Source organism: Canis lupus, chromosome 34 (genome assembly GCF_011100685.1).
Source record: "Canis lupus familiaris isolate Mischka breed German Shepherd chromosome 34, alternate assembly UU_Cfam_GSD_1.0, whole genome shotgun sequence".
NCBI classification, from domain to species: Eukaryota; Metazoa; Chordata; class Mammalia; order Carnivora; family Canidae; genus Canis; species Canis lupus.
In genome coordinates, this window is record NC_049255.1 from 32,605,704 (window position 1) to 32,630,649 (window position 24,946).

The following is a 24,946-nucleotide window of genomic DNA, read 5'->3' on the forward strand; positions in this document are numbered from 1 at the left end:
CTCAGAAAAATTGTAAAGAAACACAATTACAATCAAATATAAGTGGTACAACAATAACAAAAGAAGAAAGCAATTAAAAAAAATCAAAGAATAATTTGACTAACACATTTAAGAAAGTTACAATTGGAACCTTAAGCCAATTCACAACACTACTGACACCCTATGACAGTGCTCTCCACTAAAAGTACAGGAAATTCAGCCACCTGATTACATCTTAAGAATGAGTTTTGCAATATTATCACAGACCTCACAAAATGCTGACTCCGAAATCCTTATAAATTTTAGTAACACTAATTTTACCTTGCAAAAAATTCATTTTAGTAATCCTTAATAATTCCTAGATTAAAAGGTTACTAGGCAGTAACCATTTATTGAAGGTAAAGATGAAGGGCTCCAGAACAATGTATTGTCAGCCTTAAAAAATGAAGAACTATATTTCCAAAGTGTTCTGCAGACAACTAGAAGGGTCAGCATGACCCATAAATGGGTTAAGAGTCACTATTAGATATAAAGCTTACTAATAGTCAAATATTCTCTAAAACTAAGATATGGAGTCATTAGCCAACTACTTCAAATTGCATTCTAATATTTGTAATTAAACTCTGTTTAGATATACAATTTGCAAAGGAAAAAGACCTCAAAATGCAATTGAAATAAATTGTTTTAAAAAAATTGTTTTGGCAAACTGCAAATATAGATATATACTATCAAACCACGTTTTATTGAGGATTAAATTAATACATAAGGTTGTGAGTCAGTGCAACAATAGTAACAGCCAGTGAGTAAGAAAAGTTTTATACATGAAATAAATTTCAGTGAATCATTTTCTAATCTATTCAATATCTCAGAAGATTTATGATTGAAAATATCAGTTTGTAGATATATAAGCAAAGCGTTATTAGTACTTTTAAGTCATCAAGTGGCAATTCATTAGGCACATCCTGATGCATTTTATTTGTATTAGAATAATAAACAATATTATGAAGGATACAATTTTTCCCCTATAGTAGAATCAGAGGGGCATCCTCTCATTATTATGAATGATCTTAATAATTAAAATTTACATTATTTGATCATCCAATTTTCCCAGAAAATTTCTAGGCATTAAATAAATTACAAGCTTACACCAAAAAAATTGTTTTAAAAATTCACTTACATCATTGGGTTTTGGATCTTATCTCATCAGGAAGCATGAAGTACTGGTGAACTAAACAACATTCTTATAAGAATCCGACCTTCAAATTTATAATTATGCCAGTTGAGGAGAATAAAAGTAATGTGTTAATTTGATAAATTTAAATAATATCTGTATCAAAGTGAATTGAAATACCATTCCCCTACTCTATTAAACACTCATGATCAATATTATTGCATATGTACTTTACTCAAAAGCTATTTAATTTTGAGGTACTTACCCAAAATTGGCTTCTGATTATTCACTGTAATGTTATATAACTATAATGTGCCTGCTGAGAAACACTAGTACATAAAATACCCAATCAGTCAAGGCCAGCTTTATTTATCTTGAACATTGTATGATTAATTCCTCTAAACCCAAAGCAGGTGTTCACTACATTTGTATAAAAGAACTAACATGACCAGGTTAATGATCAATGATACAACTGGCAAGAATTGAGAAATAAAATGACAATAGAATTTTTAAAAATCATTAAACTTCTAAAATTTCATCCATTATTCCACTTCTTTTATATAGTAAGTAGAAACAGAATTTGGAAGAATGTACCAGGGCTTGTAAATTTGCTAGTAATTAGTTCTTTTTGTTTCTCACAGGACTCACACATCAGATTACCAGTGTATGCCATCATAAATATTTTAGAATGCCTATGAGAAAAAGGATAAAGCTAAATCAAGTCCAGAATGCACAGACAAATTGCTGCCGCATTTGCAGAGTTCTCAACAATTCATCAAATTATACAATAGTCACAGGAATTTCCTGTGGTTACATTTTAATTCTTAGCAAAAAGAGTGGATGTTGAAGAAATAAACTCCCTATGTTGAACAAAAAGACCAGATTAAGATTATTGATTTACCAAATTAAATGAAGATAACACTATTAAACATAGCTAATTTGATAATAAACATCAGTGTTACTTTTATATGTTTTTAGACTTTTACATGATTTTCTCTACTGACAGTTCATTAATAAAAAATGGACACATAATTTAATGGGTTTTGATCTCATTCTTCTAGTTCAAATCAATCACCTCAATGGCAATCAGATATTAAATACATTGTATTATTCATCAGTCATCTCTGAGAAGAGAAATGGAAAATTTGTTCCAGTTACTATTAAATATTCACTATTGATAACTAAATGTAATGTTATTTCTGATAAATTTATGAAAAAGAAATAAAATGAATGTAGATGACTTTAGAAGGAATTCATCAGGAAAACTTTCAAGAATGCTGTTAACCTCTTTCAGTGTCCTAATGGGGCTGGAGCTCGCTGACAGCCCTGATGATTGCCATAGGCCATAATCTCCTAATTCACTAAAATCCTTAATTGCCCATCTAGGCATCTCTAAATGTTTTCTAAATCTTGGGTTATAATATTACATATGCAAACTCATTTCCAGCTTTTAACTTAACACTATTAGAGATCATTTTCCAAAACAGTCATGCAGCACAAAAGCATGATCTTTCTTCTTACTCTACTATGCAATTCATAAATAATAAGTCTGAATATCCAAGACTATCATTCAATCAATGCTTTTCTATCCCTGTGGTGACACCAGCAAACATCCATCACAAGTACTGTTGGCTACCAAATTATTATTTCTCCATATTACTCAGATCATAATGTGATTTATCCAGGAACAGGCCATTACTTTTCCTTCCAATGACAGAGACAGACACTCTGTCTTAGTAAAATCATTTAATGAAGTTGTTCTGTAAGGACCTTATGTTAGAGCAGTTCAAGCAGAATGTACATTTTTCTGTCTCTTGGGGAGTAAAAAAGAATAGCTATGAATTTCTTCTCCCTGGTTTAAGCTCTTTTAATAGATAATAAAGATACCACAATTGTCCATAAAATACTACTGCAGACTTTTTAAATATTTTCACAAATCTGTTCCTTCTACAACTCTATTTTATCCCTAGAGCGTCAGCAAAAAAAATTAAAAATTCATTAGTGAGAGCCAAACTGTCTTGGTATGAATTTGCACATTATCACTTCCCCACTGTAAAAAATAAACCTAGAATATGTATAAAAATAATAGCAAGAGGTTATGGGTTCAATATCATTATCTTTCTTAGGATTTTGTAGGTTTTTTAAAGTAAAAATGTGTTTAATTCCAAATTTTAAAAACATAAAAGCAACTCTTCTCATTAATGAAGGACTTAAAAGCTTAAAAGGTAATTCTTCTATTTGAGCATGGATTAGTTTCAGGCATTATTTTCCTCTGTCAGTTAGCTCCATGTATTTTGTGTGATAAAAAATGCTCTGAAAAGATAACATATTAAATTATATTTAGTGTAAATCTACATACTACAAAGTAGTCTATTGAAATTTCTGGCACATTCTATTTTAATGTGACAGTAGAAAAATGGATCTTAAATAATTGAACCTAAGTGTTAATTTCAGAAATAGCTTATAAAGTCTTCAGTTCTATTAACATTTGATAGGCGAGACCCTGCTACCTGCCTAGCACAATTAGATGCTATAAGACAGCAGAGTAAGACATAATAACTAAATGTCTTTTTATTTTTCCTTTTGTGTGCATTTTGGTTCCAAACCATTAGAAATAGTAACATTAAAAGAGACTTTCATACCTTTAAAAGCTCTATTCTCATTAAATATACTTGTGAGACAGCTCTTCTTAATTCCTTTCCCGGAAGAGGGCCTGAAGTTAATTAAAGATGGGATTAGGGTTACACACAAGCACAGTGCCTTGCACACTATAGAGAGAAGCCTGACTATAGGAATGAGACTATTTCAGACTAGTCATTTCAAACAAAGTCATTTCCAAGGGTAAAAGAAGAGAAATACATCTAGCAAAAGAATTTCTAATTTATACCAGAAAAACTAGTGTGCTCATTCAACTTTGCTTAGTAAATCACTGCATTTTATGTGCCTTCATTCCAGAAAGCTGATGGCAGGAGAAGTGCATTCTATTATACATCTATATGTGTATACCTGGGGTCTGTAACACTCCCTTACATATGTCTTAAATAATTGGTTGGGTGGATGGATGGATGAATGGATAAATAGATGGACGGGTGGGTGTATGAATGGAGAGTAGAGCCTTTGAAAAGTATATGGTACCCATATTACATCTCTTGGACATCTTAATATTCCTCTACATTTCTGGAAATGTGGCTCAAATTTCATTCCACTGTACTGTCATCCATCTATGATTCATAAATCATATGCTTTAAGTTTGAAATGATGGATTATCTAATCAAACCTCCCAGCCAGTGCAAGAATTCTCTGCAATATCCCTGGGAGAGAGTTACTCAGCTTCTGCTAGAACATCGCAAGAAATCTTTTGTCCCAAGGCAACCTTTTTCTTTTTTAAAAAATAATTTACTTTGAAATACTTTCAAATTCACAGAAAAGTTGCTGTTAAATACAAAGAACTGTGTTTCCCCAGTTGTTAACATTCTTCGTAATATGTGCGTTCACTCTAACATCTGATCTTTCCCTATCTCATTCTCTCATATAGATATAAAAAATATATAAACTCAAATACATTATATACATGTGTTAGATACACATTATGATTAGTATTTTCTGAATCATTCGTGAGCAAGCTACAAATATATATTTTTTAATCACTCAAACATTTCTTCCTTCCTCCCTTATTCCCTCCTTTTTATCTTTCTTTTTCTTCCACCCTCCCTCCTTTTCTCTGTCTCTATTTAAAACCATGAATTCATACTGGTATCTCTAAACCCAATCTAAGACCTCACAGTTCTTTCTAGTTTTCCTCCTTTGAAATTTTATAAATATCTTCTATAAAACTGAGATACTTGCCTCTCATCCTCAATATATTCACTGATTTATTCATATACTTCCTCAGTATTGGTTTGCTCAGTGTAACCAACCTCCAACTATGGTGGCCATCTCCCCCACTTACCCTCTCTGCCTTTCTACCATGTAAATCCCCCTCCCACTGCCCAGTCGCCATACTCATGGATGCACAGAGCATATCTCTGAGGGGTCTTCTCTCAGTTCCTCTTTCTTCCTTTCACAGCCATGCAGCAGGCCTACTGCCAACTCCTCTGCAACAAGATGGGAAGGAGAGGGAAAATAAGAAATCTTCTTGTTTTAGTAGGTTTTAGGAAGTAGTTGTAAAATCTACCTTCTTAAAATTGTGTCCATTGGTTCTACTTCTACTCTTTTATCTTCAGGGAAGCTTTGAAGTATATGAGAATAGGTTATATGTCCCACAAATTCTCTTTCTTAAGCTAGACTTCCCCATTTCTTTACCTCTTCCTCTGAAACATGGTTTTCAGAACCTTTATCACTCTAATAGCATTCTCCAACATTTGTTGATTGATGCATTAAACTATATATTTCTTTTATATCTTTCCCATATGTGATTGTCATTCAATGGGGATAGAAAAGCAGTGTATATAGAAGTCACAATGCCTGACCAGGATGTACTTAAATGTAGGTGGAATAAGCAGTGTCTTCTGAAAACCTTTCCTTGGCCACTCTCTCTACCAACTAAAACATTTTCTTTGCTGATGCTGGAAATTCTACTGTTAGAGTTCATTCCATTGACTTTATACTAATAAGAAGTGAAGAGAAAGTTGAAGCGTAGAACCATGGTCTTTGGAGTAAAACAAGCCTGGTCTGCAATCTCAACTCTGCCATAGATAATTGGGCATTCTTCAAAAGGATGCAAAACTCAGATTTTAGTCCTGTAATAGATATATGATTATTGTGAGGCGTAAACACAATGAAGTTTTGCAGTTGCTGAACAGAGTAGGTTCCTATATATTATTTCCCTTACTTGCATGTGTTGTTGCAAAATTCTTCTTAAAATACCAATATTTTTGCAAGAATTCTTTAAAATGCAAATGTGTAGTAAATAATTAAAGTTGTATGAATGAATTAATTGCTCCTACAGAACATACTAAATAAAGCAGCATAAGAATGTTGGTTACCTGTTATATGAGGATATTTATGAAGAAAAAATGGATCGGGGCACCTGGGTGGCTCCATGATTGAGCGTCTGCCTTTGGCTCAGGTCGTGATCCCAGGGTCCTAGGATTGAGTCCCATATCAGGCTCCCCTTAGGAAGCCTGCTTCTTCCTCTGCCTGTGTCTTTGCCTCTCTGTCTCTCATGAACAAATAAATAAATTTAAAAAATGGATCAAAGGGGCAGCCCCAGTGGCACAGCAGTTTAGCACTGCCTTCAGCCCAGGGTGTGATCCTGGAGACCCAGGATTGAGTCCCATGTCAGGCTCCCTGCATGGAGCCTGCTTCTCCCTCTGCTTGTGTCTCTGCCTCTCTCTCTCTCTCTCTCTCTCTCTCTCTCTCTGTCATGAATAAATAATTAAATAAAATCTTTAAGAAAATAAAAAGTGGATCAAAAAAGTGAGGTATTGTGTTTCAGAACCAAATATTTCCTACCTGAGCATCTATGTAGAGTGGGTCCTAAATAGAGCCCCAGTCTCTTTGATTTTTTATTTCTAAGGCTATTACCTCTTTGTATGTGGTATGTCACTCAAGAATATGATAAAATAAAATATAAGAGTACAACATATGCAATAATTCCTCAATACATACATGGAAGAATGGATGTAAAGCTGTGGACATGAATAAGAAAAGCTGCTACTGACTGACAAGGTCTAACTGCACTATCAGAATCATTTAAAAGAGACTAGAGAGCCACCTGAGTGACCCAGTAGGTTAAAGTATCCGCCTTTGGCTCAGGTCATGATCTCAGGGCCCAGGGATTAAGCCCTGCATCAGGCTCTGTGCTCATCAAGGAGGAGTCCGCTTCTCCCTCTGCCTTTCCATACCTTCCCCCTACCCCCAGTTGCTTGTGCTCTCTCTCTCTTTCTCTCAAGCAAACAAATAAAATCGTTTTTAAAAATTAAATAAAAGAAACTAGAAAGTGTGTAAATAAGTGGAAATGGCTTACTTAGTTAAGTTTGTAGATAGTCACTATATTGGTGCTTTTCATATTTAATTTCAAGGTAGGTTTTACAATAAAAATTTATCAAAAACATTTGTCTGTAGAAGCAATCAGAAGTGCATCTGGTCAGAACACACTGTTCTGAAAATGTACATTTTTATATAAACCACTTGGGAATAAATGATACCAGTTGTTATTGTCCCTTCTTTAGTCCAATTTATCTTTTATTAAGAATATACAGAAAGTGAAAGGTGATAGATAAAAACAGCACTAAGACACCATCTGAAAACAAAACTTCCTGAAGTTTAAATGTAAAATAAAAGAAAGGCACAGAATTCTTGATTCCTTATCTGCATTTTATCTTCATACTTCATGTGACAATGAAATATTTATTTCTCTTTCAATTATAATTACTTCTTATTTCTTTTTATCTTCACTTCGCTACTTGTTTCTTGACATAATTGCTTGGCTCTTCGTTCACGATCCAGAATTTCTTTGGGGAACAGGTTTTTCTCATCAAATACAGCTTTCAAAGCTACAAAATGATGAAGAAAATGACACGGAAATTATACTTGGTAAGAGACCCAATTAAGTGAAATAGTGGGGAGAAAATTCTCGTTTCAATTCATCTGAAAATTTGTGTGTTTCTAAAACCAAGAGCGTATTCGGGGGAATTTTATCTTAGGCTCCTGTTATTCCTTCTACTTCAATTTAAATTAAAATGTTAAATTTTAACAGAGTTTGTTCTATTAATGTATTTATACCATGATAGAGATCCACCATTTCACAGTAGAAGACTAAAGAAGCTTGTGTTTTCCATTTTTGCTTTTTAATCTACTTAACAGCTATCAAAGACTCATAAAAAGCCAAGAACAAATTATTCTGTATTGAAATAAGACAATTAAAATAATCAAAACACAGTTTGACTGTCTGCATGACTAAACAAGTGCATCTGCAATCACGTCCTTGTAAGATACTTTGATCTGCAGGGATCTGTGGTTTCAGAAAAAAAGAGCCAAATTATCCCCATGAGTGGCTATATTATGCATCAGTGAGAAGTAGGAGGAAATTGTGCCATGCATTCAAGAAAATAATTTTGGCCTTTTGCTTAATTTTATCATTTCAACAAATGTTTACTGAATGTATATTATGCACAATGTTCTATGCTCAGACATAAATGGGGCACAAATATGACTAAGCCACAGGCTTTCTTCCAATTGGTAGAAAGTAGGAACAGTGCCCAAATAACCAAAATATCAAGTACAATAAGATACAGTTCTAAGAAAATATGAGCAACATAAATTTTGTTTAAACATATAAAGAGGTTATAGTAATATGCAGAAATCAGAGGAAAAGCTTTAAGAAGGGGATACTATTTGAGGTAGATATTGAAGTCCAGGTAGGATTTTAACTAATAATAAGGACCATGGAGGTGGGGAAGAGTTGGCAAGGGGAAAGGAAATATCAACTAGAGGGAAAAAAGTGAAAAAAAAATGTATGGAGAAACAAGAGCTACTATTCAGGTAATTCGGAATAATTCAGTACAATGTGACCAAAGTTCAAAATATATAGAGAATAAGGTTGGAACAGGACAAAAGAACACTTTAAATGCAAAGCCCAAGGAATATGAAATAAACTATATAAACACTGAACAACTTCACAGTGTAGTGCCATCTTTATATATTTGGACTGAAAAAAAAAGAACTCTCTCCACTTACCATACAAACGTGATCGTATGAGTCAATATCTTTCCCCTTTTTCTCTTGGATATTATATGAGAACAACCAGAAAAATGAGAAAAAATAATATGGCAGACAGTCTCCACATGAGTAAAACCCAAAGACAGAGGTAACCTGCAGCCTGCAAACTATGAAGAAGGGAGGTCTAAGAGCTGAGACTGGACAAAAGTCACGTGAATTAAAGTGAGGAGTATGGAAAGTGTAAGAAGACCAGTATCAACAGCATCTCAGAAAGTTCTAGCAAAAAGACACTCACTAAAGGTGAAGGGCTCACCCTGCAGTATAAATGCTTTATCCTTCATTCATATCCATAGATGTTAACAGAGGTGAACAAGGCTAGAAGCCAAAGCCCTCCACAGCACCTCATTGTCTTCAGAGAAACAGATGAGGCAGGGCTACATAAAGAATCATACACATGAGCTATGTTTTGCTAAAAACAATCTGCCCCTGAAGGTTGTAAAAACTGAAGGCCATTCCAACCCCATATGACAAGCTCTCCCCTAGGAACCCACTACAAATTTCAAGTCTAAAAAATCCAACTCATTAAGATTAAATAATTAAGAAGGGAAATTTAAAAAAAAAAACAACTGGTATAGCATGGACATAGGGGACTATAAGCAAAATTAGAAACAAAACAAATTTTAAAAATAGCAGGAGTAATCAATACACAGACCCACTGGAAAAATGCTGCCATTGGCCAGATATATACTGTTACTAAACACTTTGTCACAAATTACATTTTGAAACTTGAAAGAGTGTTTCCCTCTGTAAAGGGAGATCACAGAGCAGAAGTGAAAGATGTCAGGAAATGGCAAACCAGGAAGTTAGGAAGGTGACCTGGAACAACTCAGGAAAAATCTCTCCAGTGAGAAGAGACTGGTAACACAATGGGGAGTGGAGCTTACAAATAAAAGAAATAAATATAACAAGATGAAAATTAAGAGAAGACCTGAGAGAGGAAAGTGATACTGAAAAAGAAATAGATCCAATGAACACAACACTGTGATGAGTCCTCAAGAAAGAACACCAAAGCAGAACAAATACTGGAAGGCATCATGGATGAAGTTTTCCTTCAATGAGAGGCCATCTGACATAAATGGGAAAGACAGACCATGGTACCAGGAATGACAGAGTCAGAATAGTCCAACAAAGCATATTGGAGTAAAATTATTAGACTTCAAAGGGAATCATTTGGCAGCTAGACAAAATAGTTGAGTCACGTAAAAGGAGAGAAATGGATACCTTACATTAGCTCTCCTCAGGGTAATGATGAGTACCAAAGACAGTAGAGCAACATCAGCAAGAAAATCGAGGAAAGAACACGGGAGGTGTGGGTGTGAAACACACCCAAGCTGTGCCACAAATCTAAAAGTTACAGTTTCAACCTGCAGGGAATTCAGGGACTAGTATTTCTAAGACAGCTTTTCCAGAATATTACTACAAAGCAAACTGATAAGTGACCAAGGAAAATGCAGAAAAAGATTTAGTGGTGAGCCCTGAATATTTTTTAAATGTAGACATGAGATTAAAGTAATTTGAAGTCTGAGATAATAAAACAGAAGGTAGAAGCCACATGCCTGACAATGTAGAAATGATGCAATTAACAAAAAACTGGAGGGATAAGAAGGAAGAAGCTTCATTCATGATAAATCAGCTAAGATGCAAGGGGCTTAAGCCAACAAGTCAAGGAATAGTCATATAAGTAAATTTAATGAAATAAAATAATCCCAAAGGAAGATCAAATTATTGAATAAAATTAGGTAAGAGAAGAGAAGGAGAGGAATGAAAAAACATGCTCATTTTACCATCAGTCAGCATGGATGTAATAGTTACTGTCCTAGAAAACTGAAGGGCTAGAAGAATTACATAAACCAATGAGTACAAAGGTGCCATTAGAACAAATATATAGCACCCTCTTAAAATAAAACCAATGAAAAAATTACAGATCCAGTGAAAACTTTAAAAAACAAATAAACAAGAAATGTCATAAGGGTGTGAGAAATATAAAACCAAAATGTCTAATATATTAATAAATGTGCTCAATTTCATGATAAAAATGATTTTTCTTAGTTGGATCCAAAAAGCAAAACCCAACACGCATCTAAAATGAAGTGATTCCAAAAAATTTGAAATAGAAGGACTGGAAAAGTATAGCAGGCACATCAAAACCCAAAGAGAGCAGAGGTCAAAAAATCTAAAATCATCAATGCATACAGAAACTCTCAGAGGATTCAGAGAAACTCATAGCAGAGGATGCCAGAAATAGGTGATACTGGGAACTGGACAAAGCCATGTCATGGAAGGGAGGGAGACTTCTCACTGGATAATTTTTTATATGTTCTGGTACTTGATGAGTGTGTATTTTTGTTTTCTAGCAATAGGACAAAAATGAATCAACCTCGAACTACCTGCTAAGCAAAGCTACAAATGAAAATACTTTCCATTTGCCTAATACCAGCAGTACAACTCTATGGGTTTCTGTACATTAGTAGTCACTTATGCCCCACAGGACTGCAGATTAGCATTTGAGAATCACAAGGCGTTCTGAATGCCTCAGAGCTCTCCTGAGATTCACTGTGACAGCAAAGAAGAGCTCCTTTTGAAATAAACTCTCGCTGTTTTACTGAGATATGTCTCTCAACTAGATGAGGAAATTTCACCATAATTGACTGGGTTTCAGGACAGTTAAACCAACAACTAATGGATAGGCCCTTGCAGATCTAAAGGGAGACAGTGTTACCCAAAAAAATTTTTGAGTTAAAAGACAGATGTTAATAGATTGATATGCAGAGGTGGATCACTTTTTCCTGGGCCCCAAGCCTACAATTTGGAAAGCTCTCTTTAAGAAAAAAATGTGAAATTACAACTACATAATTATTTATAAAAGTAGCTATTTATTCAGGATGAGAAAATAAGTTTCAGCTAACGATTGGAATTTTGCAGAGTTGGGTTCCTTTTCTTCTGAGATCTCTTTTTGGAAAGGCACCTCAAATGCTTCCCCAGAAATGATCCCTGCTTGCAGTCTGGCTCCCACCTGGAACATTAAAACTCCCAGCAGCTACTAATATTCACAGGGATCTTTGTAGATGAGGCCCATTAAGCAACCTTTTTGGCTTCATTGGCAAATTCTTTTACGTCGCAAAAATGATGTCATTCACCTAACACCTTCTAAAGGGATAATAGTAGCCAATTCATCTTACTATTCAGAGTAACAACATCTGCTAGGTCAATGGCATAATGTTGTCATATGATAATGTGAGTGAGTCTGCAATAGATTGTGCGATACATCCAAGAGACCGTTAACCGTTTATTGAACTTGTTTAAGATTCTAAAGGAATGTCTTTAACTTTGCTGTGATAACTCGCTTTCTTGAAGTCTTAACTGGCAAGGCTAAGTTCCCAGTTATTCAATCAAACATTAATCGAGGTGTTGCTCAGAAGCGATTTTGCAGATGCAATTAAAGTCCCTAATCAATGGGCTTTAAGTAAAAGAGATTATCCTGGATAATCTGGGTGAGCCAGATTTAATCAGTTGGCAGACCTCAAAAGTAGGGCTGTTTTTGTGCCAGTACCACACTGTCTTGATGACCACAGCTTTGTAGTACAACCTGAAATCTGGCATTGTGATGCCCCCAGATATGTTTTTTTTTTTTAAATTCCCCTGGCTATTCGGGGTCTTTTCTGATTCCACACAAATCTTAAAATAATTTGTTCTAACTCTCTGAAGAAAGTCCATGGCATTTTGATAGGGATTGCATTAAACGTGTATATTGCCCTGGGTAACATTGACATTTTCACAATATTAATTCTGCCAATCCATGGGCATGGAATATTTTTCCATCTCTTTGTGTCTTCCTCAATTTCTTTCAGAAGTGTTCTATAGTTTTGAGGGTATAGATCCTTTACATCTTTGGTTAGGTTTATTCCTAGGTATCTTATGCTTTTGGGTGCAATTGTAAATGGGATTGACTCCTTAATTTCTCTTTCTTCAGTCTCATTGTTAGTGTATAGAAATGCCACTGACTTCTGGGCATTGATTTTGTATCCTGCCACGCTACCGAATTGCTGTATGAGTTCTAGCAATCTTGGGGTGGAGACTTTTGGGTTTTCTATGTAGAGTATCATGTCATCGGCAAAGAGGGAGAGTTTGACTTCTTCTTTGCCAATGTGAATGCCTTTAATGTCTTTTTGTTGTCTGATTGCTGAGGCTAGGACTTCCAGTACTATGTTGAACAGCAGTGGTGAGAGTGGACATCCCTGTCTTGTTCCTGATCTTAGGGGAAAGGCTCCCAGTGCTTCCCCATTGAGAATGACATTTGCTGTGGGCTTTTCATAGATGGCTTTTAAGATGTCGAGGAATGTTCCCTCTATCCCTACACCCTGAAGAGTTTTGATCAGGAATGGATGCTGTATTTTGTCAAATGCTTTCTCTGCATCCAATGAGAGGATCATATGGTTCTTGGTTTTTCTCTTGCTGATATGATGAATCACCTTGATTGTTTTACGGGTGTTGAACCAGCCTTGTGTCCCAGGGATAAATCCTACTTGGTCATGGTGAATAATTTTCTTAGATCAGTGGAACAGAATAGAGAATCCAGAAGTGGACCCTGAACTTTATGGGCAACTAATATTCGATAAAGGAGGAAAGACTATCCATTGGAAGAAAGACAGTCTCTTCAATAAATGGTGCTGGGAAAATTGGACATCCACATGCAGAAGAATGAAACTAGACCACTCTCTTTCACCATACACAAAGATAAACTCAAAATGGATGAAAGATCTAAATGTGAGACAAGATTCCATCAAAATCCTAGAGAAGAACACAGGCAACACCCTTTTTGAACTCGGCCATAGTAACTTCTTGCAAGATACATCCACGAAGGCAAAAGAAACAAAAGCAAAAATGAACTATTGGGACTTCATCAAGATAAGAAGCTTTTGCACAGCAAAGGATACAGTCAACAAGACTCAAAGACAACCTACAGAATGGGAGAATATATTTGCAAATGACATATCAGATAAAGGGCTAGTTTCCAAGATCTATAAAGAACTTATTAAACTCAACACCAAAGAAACAAACAATCCAATCATGAAATGGGCAAAAGACATGAACAGAAATCTCACAGAGGAAGACATAGACATGGCCAACATGCATATGAGAAAATGTTCTGCATCACTTGCCATCAGGGAAATACAAATCAAAACTACAATGAGATACCACCTCACACCAGTGAGAATGGGGGAAATTAACAAGGCAGGAAACCACAAATGTTGGAGAGGATGCGGAGAAAAGGGAACCCTCTTACACTGTTGGTGGGAATGTGAACTGGTGCAGCCACTCTGGAAAACTGTGTGGAGGTTCCTCAAACAGTTAAAAATAGACCTGCCCTACGACCCAGCAATTGCACTGTTGGGGATTTACCCCAAAGATACAAATGCAATGAAACGCCGGGACACCTGCACCCCGATGTTTCTAGCAGCAATGGCCACGATAGCCAAACTGTGGAAGGAGCCTCGGTGTCCAACGAAAGATGAATGGATAAAGAAGATGTGGTTTATGTATACAATGGAATATTACTCAGCTATTAGAAATGACAAATACCCACCATTTGCTTCAACGTGGATGGAACTGGAGGGTATTATGCTGAGTGAAGTAAGTCAGTCGGAGAAGGACAAACATTATATGTTCTCATTCATTTGGGGAATATAAATAATAGTGAAAGGGAATATAAGGGAAGGGAGAAGAAATGGGTAGGAAATATCAGAAAGGGAGACAGAACGTAAAGACTGCTAACTCTGGGAAACGAACTAGGGGTGGTAGAAGGGGAGGAGGGCGGGGGGTGGGAGTGAATGGGTGACGGGCACTGGGTGTTATTCTGTATGTTAGTAAATTGAACACCAATAAAAAATAAATTAAAAAAAAAAAAGTAGGGCTGAGGCTTCCTGAAGAGAGGAAATAAAAATCCACCATTGGACAATAGTTTCTGCCTGTACCCATGGAGTTTGATCCTGTCCTCTCCTCCCTACCTGTGGACGATAGCTTAGCCTATGCCCAGTCTGCCATGATCTTCCCTTCCTGACTCAGCCCAACTCCTTTTGGACTTGCTCAACCAGCCCCCACAATCCCATTAGCAAATTCCTTGTCTTGAATTTCAATATATGGGCCTGCTGGTGCTGTTCCCCTGAACCCTGACTGGTACACTTGCCGTAAAGTACATTGTTGACCTCAGGACAATTGTGAAAAGCAAAGTGGTTCTTAACGAGACAGACAGACTGGTTTGTCAAGGTTCTGGTGGTTTGTGACTAGAGGCTGCTGGATACTCCTTGTAAAGAAAATCTATGTTTATTCAAATATATAGCTTATCTTAAAGCACTCTCAATTCCCATATAGGTGTTATGTGGTATGTCAAATCTCAAACTTCTTGCTTTCTGAGCCAACAATTTATAATCTTGAAGAGGAGCTGACTTAGAAGGGCTAGTAACGGCTAATGTATATGGCCTCTAAAGGCTTCCCATTTACCAAAAAATTAAAAAATAAATAAAAATAAATAAAGGCTTCCCATCACTTAAAACCCAAATTCTCTGTCCAGGCTACATGGCCCCACATGACTTGATCCCTATCCCCCTCCAACCTCGTCTTGTACCAGTTTTGATCTATCTCACACTACCCCAGCAACAGTGACTTTCTTTCTCCTCTTGGAACACATCAACATTGTTCGCAACTCAGTACCTTTACACTTCCCTATCCTTGGAATAGTCTGTCCCTAATACTTCATGGGACTGCTTTCTTATCTTTCAGGATTCAGCCCCAAAATCAGAGGGACCTTCACGGCTGCTCCCCTAGTCATGTCTTATCACATTATCATGCTTTACTTTCTTCATACTTCTTATTAATATCACCATCCAAACTTATCTTCCTATACTTGCTTATTTATTATTTGTCTCTCCCCTAGGTGATAAATTCAACAAAAGCAAAGACCTTGTCTGCCATTATAACTCATAAGCCCATAGCACCCAGCATTGTGTCTGGTTTATGGGAAGTGTTCAAAAACATGCTTGTTGAATAAATGAACAAATGAATGAAGACACCTCCAGGAATGAGAAAGGATAGGCTCACTTCTCAAACTTTGGATTTCTTGCATTCCAGAGACGTGAAGGCTCTGTAATGGTGGAAGAAAGGTAGCTCTCTATGTCAGACATCCATATATCCATCCACTTATCACAGCCCTTAAAAATCAACATCTAGTGTTATCAGTAACCACTTACACTTACTATTTCCTATCTGGGAAAATACGACATTTATATATTCATCAGTTCATTCTGTAGCTGGCTTCCCAACAAGGTTTTTTATAATGATACCCAAAAGGTGTTTTAAAAGTAATGAAAATGAAAGACGTAGTGGTCATGAAGCTATTAAAACATCTTCACAGAAATAAAATGATCCTATGAACTTAATAAAGCAAAGTTAATCTTTTGTCATCTGATGCTTCCCTTGTCCCTTGATTAGCAACCAACTGTATCAGGCAAAGAATAGTGGCAAAAACCTCACAGGCTCCGTGGTGAGAAAGGACTTGATGGCAGTCTCAATAATAATAAGTGTTCAGTTTCAGTATCCTGAAAACCTTTTAATTCACACCCTCAGTCCTATTCTAAGTCTTCTAGAGAAGAGCTTCTCAAAATTTGATGTCCATAAGAATCACCCAGAAATCTTGTTAAAATGTAGATTCTGATTCAATAGATCTGAGTTGGAGCCTTGATGATGCTACATTTTTAACATGATCACAGGTGGTGCCCTTGCTATTACCAACTGCCCATATCTTGACACCAAGCTTTGAGTTCCTGAGTCTAAACTCTAGATCAGTAGTGCCAAGTTGTCATTCAATTTAGCCATCACTGAGTAACATCAGTTAGCAAAGCAATGGCATGTTGGCAAGGTGGTGAGGACTGGTCAAAATGCTGTAACTGTCTTCATGTCTCTCTTAAATGATTGTGGTTCAGGACCTGTTGAACCTTTTTTTTAAAGATTCAATTTTATTTTAATTTATTTGGAGTTTAGTTTATACAGATATACTCATTTTTTTAAGAGCTGCTTTAGGTTTAAAATGAAATTGAAAAGAAGGTAAAAATATTTCCAATATATCCCCTGTCCCCACCAATGCATAGCCTCCCCTTTATTAACATTGCTCACCATAATGGTACATTTTTGCCCCTGAGGATGAATCTACAATGATTCATCATAATTGCCCAAAGTACATAGTTTACCTAAGGGGTTCACTACTGGTGGTATGTTTTATAGGTTTGGACAAAAGATTAATGGATATATTCCTCATTGTAATGTCATACAGAGTATTTCCACTGCCCTAAAAAATCCTCTGTGCTCACCCTATTCACCTCCTCTCTCCTTCTCTGGAAATCACTGATCTTTTTACCATTTGCCTCCTCCAGAATGTCATATAGTTGGAATGATCAGTATGTTGCTTTTCAGGTTGGCTTCTTTCATCTAGTAGGATTCATTTAAAATTCCTCTACACGTCTTTTCATGGCTTAATAGCTCATTTCTCTTTAGTGAATAATATTCCATTACCTGGATGTACCACAATTTATTTATACATTCACTTATTGGAGGACATCTTAGTTGCTTCCAAGTTAGGGCAATTATGGATAAAGTTGCTTTAAACATCCATGCACAGGCTTTTGTGTGAACATAAGTTTCAAATCCTTTGGTTAAACACCAAAGAGTACGATTGTTGGATTATGTGGTAAGAGTATGTTTCCATTTGTAAGAAACTGCAACTGCTTTCCAGAGTGGCTGTACTATTTTGCATTCTCACCAGCAATGAATGAGGGGCCTGTTGCTTCACATCCTCATCAGCCTTTGATGCTGTCAGTGTTCTGGATTTTGGCCATTCTAATAGGAATCTAATAGGAGCAGTGATATCTCATTAATGTTTTACTTTGCATTTCACTGATGACATATGTGGAACATCTGTTGAACTTTTTAAAAAATGTTTTTCACATATTAATCATGTCTGTCTTGTAGGACCCAAATTTTGGTGTGTGTGTTTGTGTGTCTTTCTCAGGATGATTTAGAGCTATTATATAAAGATAAAAATAATAGGAAGGAATTATACTTCCAAGATGTCTCTTGTTTACGCTCATTCTTTAGTTATCTAAAATTTCCTGGAGTACATCACATATAACAATCTTTCATTTCTTACTTAAAATGAATATATCTATACATGGGTTTTTAATTTTAATTTTTTGTTCCAGTAAGAAATTTTCCACAATATCAGTGATCCAGAACAACTGACCTTTGTCACCAACTCAAACATATGCTTCAACTGGTTTTATAGGAGCAACATCAACAAGAATCCGTGAGACACCACTTCTGAGACCCTGCTTTGTTCCCCTCCTGTCCCCCCACTGAAGTTTATGATCACCTCTGGCTTTTTCCATAAGTGATATTCCTTTCTCTTGAACAAAAGCCAGGGAACTGACAATGTTGAACCTTACTGAGCCCTGTACTCCTGGAAAGCAGGGGTGGTTAAGAAACTCCTCCATGCTTTTGAGTTTTGGAGACAGATAACTCTGCAGATAACAGATAAGTCTTCTCTCATACTCTGAGATAAGACCTCTCTACCCCTCCCCAAAAGTCTAGTAAGATTCCTGGATCACTAACCTACCCCTGTAACAGCTCAAGCCCACTTCCTTTTCTTTGAGGCATTCCTCTTTAACAAATATTCTCCCTATGCAATAGCCTGCAATGAAATCATGTCTTTAATTGTCCCATTCACTTTGTCTTTGACAGAACAACAACAACAACAAACAATTCACGTGAGCTGTCACTAATGCAGCATTTTCTCTACACTGGAAATTTTAAAGATTTTACACATACAGTGTGAATGGATTCTAGGGAATTTATTGGCAAAACCTGACCCAGAGACACTTCTAAGTCCTTGCCAGGTTTTTGAATAAGGGATATCAAAGAGGGGCTTCAAGCTGTTTGAGAACCCACAGGGAACAACTTGGAAGCTAAAGAGAGAGTATGAAAGATGTTTCAACTTGAAAGGAAAAGAAAGAGAATACAAAAGGACATTAAAAACCCAGTAGGTAAGACTAAAAAGTCACTGGGGGATTATGGAGTGTTTGAAAACTGTCCTGGGTTCCAAAGTGATAGTTTAGAATATTGAAAGTAAGTCTGGCAGGATGCCCCTCATCATACAATTGCCAAATAACCTTCCACACGCTGTAATTATGGGGATTGCATAAGTGCGTGGAAAATGCAGCCCAAAGATTTAAGTAAGCTGTTGTAATGAAAATGTGGAGGGGGGATATGTTGGTAATTGAGATTTTTGTTAAGGGCCCTTTTATAATATTTTTTTTCAATCTAGCAGCATCCTCCCGAAAAGGAGATGAACAATTTTTCAATGAAAGTGATAAAAATAGGTAATATTATAGTAAAATGGCTGGTTTCAGAAATAAGGATAAGAATAGTCTGCCTAGGGGATATGATTTGAACAGTATTTGAACGAGGGAGATGACACCTAGAAATATTAACAACATGGACAACTGAATAACATGGACACTTCTCATGCAGGAACCACCTCTTATTAGCTATGTCAGACCAGAGAAGTGACTTAAACTCTTTATGTCTATGCCATAGAGTCTATACCACAGACTCCTCATATAGAAAATAAGGACAATGATAATTTCTGTAACATAGAGTTGTTTAGTAGAATAATAATGGAATAATAACAATAAAATATTATCAGTAAAGAAATTCTTATTAGGTGTCAGGTCCTAGGCTACACACTTCACCTAAATTATTTCACTTAATGCTCACAGCAACATTATGAGGATGGTAACTAATATGATGCCCATTTTTAGTTGAAGAAACTAAGGCACAGGGAGTGTAATTGACTTGTTCGAAGTCATATAGCTAGCAAGGGGTGGAGTCTTGATTTGAAGCCAAGTGTATGCTTGGAATTTTGCCTTTATACCATTATTGTTTTGAGTCTCCCAAGTTTTATTCACTTTATAAATGGAAATTCTCCCAAAAGACAACCATAGTCATTATTAATACCTTAGGAAAGATGAATGCAATTTCAAAAGACACAAAAGAATGTAAAGGGCCAAGAGTGGGGGGGGCATGAAAATATAGGTAAGATGATAATATGCCAGTTATTGATATATTGCCCCTCAGCTCCAAATCCACTCTCCACTGCCTCCTTTGTGATAATAAACTAGAACCCTGTAAATATTTATTTTGCCAGCTGGTTGATGCTGATCCCTGTCACAAGAGAATGCTAGAGGGACAATGGAGAAGTAGATTTTTCTTCCAAGTGAGTCTCCTCTCACCATGCTTCTGCAGGGCAGTTTCTCTAGCACTAGACTCCTACAGCATGATTCCCTCAGTACCAAGTCCCCACCAAGGCTTTTGCAGCTCTAGACTCCCATGATGCAAGCATAGCTACTCCAGAGCCCAGAACCAGCAGCTTTCCTTGTCACCTTCTCGGGTGGCTTTGCAGCAGAGTGCCACTCGTCTGGCACTACCTGGTGTAGGACTTCCTTGTTTACCCTAAGAAGTAAGCAGAGGTCTACCAGAGTGATTCCTTGCTGTGAACACCCCCCTTTGTACTCTTTTGGTGGCTTTGCAGTGAGTTTTGAGATGTAGCACCTCCCTGTGGATGGCTTCCCATGTCACTGGAGAGCAGAATTTTGACACACTACACCTGCGGCAGCTCTGCCATCTTACCATTCAGTGACACATGGATAAGCCCCCTCCAGTGAGGTCTGAGTATCAGCCCTAGCTTGGATGGGCATCTTCCTTGGTCTGTCTCAGCTCTGAGGGGTAGTGGCCGTTCTTCAGGTCTGATATTCCCAGGTTCTTTAGAATTCTCTTTACTTCCTACTAGCTAGTATTCTATAATGCTCCTATATTATATCAAAAATTTAAAAAATGAGCTTAACAATAACATAAACTCTGAAACATGCCTGCACTTGCTCTTCAGTTACCACTCTGTCTTTCTTTCCTACTATAATCACTTTCTCAGAAAAGTGTTAGCTTTTCTTGTTGACGTCCCACAAGCACCTCTATCTCAGCATATTTTGAAAACACTCTAAACCATCTTTCTCCTCCTGTATTTCCTCTCTTAAAATCCTAGTCTTGTTTTGGACATAGTTTTCCAAGCTAGAAACATGATAGTCATACACATGTTCACATCTCATCAGGGCAATAACCCTGAAATTCCCTCTCCCTAACATTTCTCAACTCCGTTACTTCCTTTCTAGGGTTTCCTTATCTTCAAAATAATAACAAATGCCATCCAATGGATGCTTAGTATGTGCTAGTCATTGTGCTAAAGTTTACCCACACAGCTTCAAAATCAGGTATGCTTAGCCCCACTTTCTACATAAGAAAACTGGGATTGGCAGCTTATATAATTTTTCCAGATATAAACAACTAGTAGAAGGCAAAGCAAGGATTCAAAAGCAGATAGCTGGCTGCAAACAACAAGCTTCCATTAGTACAATATGCTGCCTTCAGTCTAGCCCTATTATAATGCATCTACGACACAGTTTCCAGAAAGCTTTCTAAAATGCAAAACTGGTCATGTCACTTTCCTGTTTTAAACATTTCAACAGAAGTTTTGAATAAACTTTCTGAATAAATAAATAATAAATAAATAATAATAAATAAAGTTTCTGAATAAAAGATAGGTAGTGGTAGGTCCTACCATCCTTCTCATTGTACCAGACAGAAAAACAAAAACAGGTAAATTGTAGAAATAATATTTTTAAACACATCAGAGGGTGGTGGAAGCAAAGATTATCAAACTAAAATTGTGAAGATGGTAAAACCCTTCTTAGATGGGTTAAGATTGCCAAATATTTAATTCCCTCTGTGGATTCATCATGTCCACAAACCGGATTGCCATAGACAAAGAGACTTTTCTAAGGGAAAGTAAAATCAGAAGAGTTTTGATGACTATGTGGGTTGGTATGATATACTGGAATCCAGAGAAATCCCACAACTACAGTGAGTATTCCCCACAGGATGGTTTCTGAATGCTAGGGTGATGGAGATTGTAGATTGGACTGGAGAGGCAAAGTAATGTTTCCTGTAATCTTGCAGTACTTAGGAGACGATATACCAATAATAGGTGAAGCTTAAAACAGACATTTGAAATCAGAAGTAGACTAAATCTAACTAAAGCTGTAACCAAGCACTGACCAAGCTCAATTCCTAATTGAATTAATGTGATGTGCCCTTCATGTTCTCTCCCAATTAAAGAAAGAGTAAACTATCTCTGGGAGAAAACAACATTAATTTCAGTATCTATACATTTTATATACACAATTTCCGTCATAGAATTAAAAATTTGTACAAAATTTACAAGATTTGCAAAGAAGAAGGAAAATGTGACTAATAATCATGAGGAAAAAAAATAGACAGTAGAAGCAGACCCCAAGATCATCCGGATATTGATGTTAGCAGGTCAGGGCTTTAAAATTACTATTATAAGTATGTTAAAGAAAACAGAAAATTTAGACAAAATGGATGAAAACATGAATGTTTTAAGTGAGGATTAGAATCTATATAAAAAGAGATTCAAATGTCATTCTCGAACTGAAAAAATATGTGAAATCTGAAATTGATCACATGAGTTTAAGAGCAGACTGGCAAAGACAGGATTAGTGAGTGCAAAGTCAATATAAAGCACTCAAGGCCCAAAGAGGAAAATAAAATGGAAAGAAGAAAAGATTGTAAGAAATATTTATTATGTATAGAATGTCTAATATATGCATATTTGCAATCCCAAAAGGACAGGCGAGTGGGAATTGGAAAGAAACAATATTCGAAAAGATAATGGCTGAGAATTGTCCAAAACTGAAAAAACATTCAGTTGAGAATTCCTATCAACTCCAAGCAATATAAATACTGAGAAAAGTATATTTATATCCATCATGATAAAGCTACTGAAAAGTAAGGATAAAGTGAAAACCCTTTATTAAGGAGTCAGATTTAAATAAAAAAAAAAAGATATTACATTCAAAGGAGCCACAGTAATATTAAGAGCTGAATTTTAAACAGGAATTTGGGAGCAAGGAAACAATGGGACACTATCTTTAAAGACCTGAAAGGAAATAAATAAATAAATAAATAAATAAATAAATAAATAAATAAATAAATGACCATATCCTATTTAGAGTTTTAAAACCAGTGACAATATCCTTCCAAAGCCATAATGAAATAAGTGCATTTTTCAGACACATAAAAGCTCACCAGCTGACCCACACTATGAGAAATACTGCAGAACCTTCTTCAGACTGAAGAAAAATAATTTTTGTGGAAGCCGACTATTACAAGAAGGACTAAATGACACAGAAATAAGTATTATACCCTCTGGAACAATCACAAAAAGAATAATACAAAGAGATATAAAGACAGAAGAATTAATAGAAGAGATAAAATGGAATAATTCAGAATACCTGATTGAAACATTCCAATTGGTCCTCATTTCTGATAAAATAAATTCCAAGCTCTTTAGCATAGTACATTAAGTGTTCCCAGATTTGGCTGCCATTTACCTATTTAACCTTAATTCTCATCATGCCCCTTCTAGAACCTGGCCACTTGGAACTATGTGTAGCTCCCTTAGTCCTCGTTACTCATACCACCTTACATTTGCGTAAGCTACTCCTTTGCCAGAAATATCATCCCCCATTTTTCTTACCTGACTGATAACAACTTGACTTTTACTATCTAGCGCAACATAATCAGGTTTCCCCCAAAACACCCTCAATGAATCTCCACATGGTCCCATAGTAGCCAGTGCAGATCTCTATCATAGCTCTTGCTGTAAAACACAATTATTAATTTCCTTATCTATTTTGCCAACTAGTCTTCAAGATCTTTTAAGGCTGGGCCTCCACATGTTAACTCTTTGTCTCCAGCCTCCAGCACAGGGGCCAGCACAGAGAAGGCCTTCAATATCTACCTCAGAAAAGGCTAAACACGTAAATGAGCAAACATCCCTGCAGTATCTGATAGTTAAAGACTCTACGATATTACACTAGGCCTGTTACAGTCCTCTGCCCTCCTCAAGACCTTTATTTCTAAATAGCACACCAGTACCTCAAACTCAACACATTCTAAACTCTACTCTACTCAGGTGTGTCAAACTCACTTACCTAGAGTCTCCCAGTGCAGTCAACTCGGAATCACGAGGGCCTCTGCCCTACTTCATGCATTAGGTGCCTTTCCTCACACAATTTCCTTGATCTTGACTCCCCTTCCTCTTCCTTCACCCCGTGGACTCCTGCGCATCCTAAGTATGTGACCACCACTCTGCATTGCTTCCTATGCCCCAAGCTACAGTTCATCTGGCTTCTCCCTTGGTGCTTCCACAGAACCTAGCGTCCCATGTCATGCATCTGGCTGTCCTCAAAGTCTGCATGTCTCTCCTTTAAGTTGGTAGAACTTAAGAAAGAAAGAAAGAAAGAAAGAAAGAAAGAAAGAAAGAAAGAAAGAAAGAAAGAAAGAAAGAAAGAAAGAAAGAAAGAAAGAAAGAGAAAGCTAGCTCTATTTTCACTTGCAGAAAAGGCAGTTAAGTTCAATATTGAAAAGAAAGCAGAGGATGAAAAGCTGAAGAAGAAAAGGTTTTATTTTTAAAAGGGGGGGCAGAAAACATCTTTTTAAAAAACTGTGGAAATTACAGAAAAAAGTTATATTGCAAAATCAAGGAGAAAAAAATTTCTTTGAAAATATATGAGAGCATTTTAGGCATGTCCATCCAGCCACCTATGCCACACCTGGCCACATGCACATCAACCTGCCCATAAGGAAGAATTCTCTTGCTGCAGAATGTACAAGGCTCCTCATGGGAGCGCGGGACCTTGCACCACTGAGGAGAGGTGTTTGCTGCCCTCACCGTTGACCTCTCCCACTTTCTTACTCCCCAGCATGGGCATACTCCCTGCCTTCTATTTCTCTTCCCTCAGTTCTGATTGCTCCACCTTGGTTTCTTCCCCTGTGCAGGTTCTGTGTCTCTACACTTTGTCCTGGCTCTGTGGATCCTTTCTTCCTGTCTGT

General features: G+C 36.6%; 2 protein-coding genes across 4 annotated transcripts in view; both read right to left on the minus strand.

Annotated features, from left to right (window-relative positions):
* The window catches only part of SERPINI2 (serpin family I member 2), a 32,944-nt gene extending 31,376 nt beyond the window's left edge, over nucleotides 1-1,568 (minus strand). For 2 of the 3 annotated variants that reach the window (XM_038583807.1, XM_038583805.1), the window contains exon 1: nucleotides 1,416-1,568. The gene's annotated coding sequence lies outside the window, so the exon portion shown is untranslated. Of the gene's footprint in view, nucleotides 1-1,156; nucleotides 1,236-1,415 lie in introns of all 3 variants that reach the window. The other variant, XM_038583806.1, reaches the window with a different exon arrangement.
* Nucleotides 1,569-7,323: 5,755 nt separating this feature from the next.
* WDR49 (WD repeat domain 49) overlaps nucleotides 7,324-24,946 on the minus strand; it is a 133,611-nt gene continuing 115,988 nt past the window's right edge. Inside the window, exon 18 of the mRNA XM_038583280.1 lies at nucleotides 7,324-7,647. Within this exon, the coding sequence (XP_038439208.1) occupies nucleotides 7,523-7,647 (125 nt within the window). The 3' untranslated portion in view covers nucleotides 7,324-7,522. The remainder of the gene's footprint in view (nucleotides 7,648-24,946) is intronic.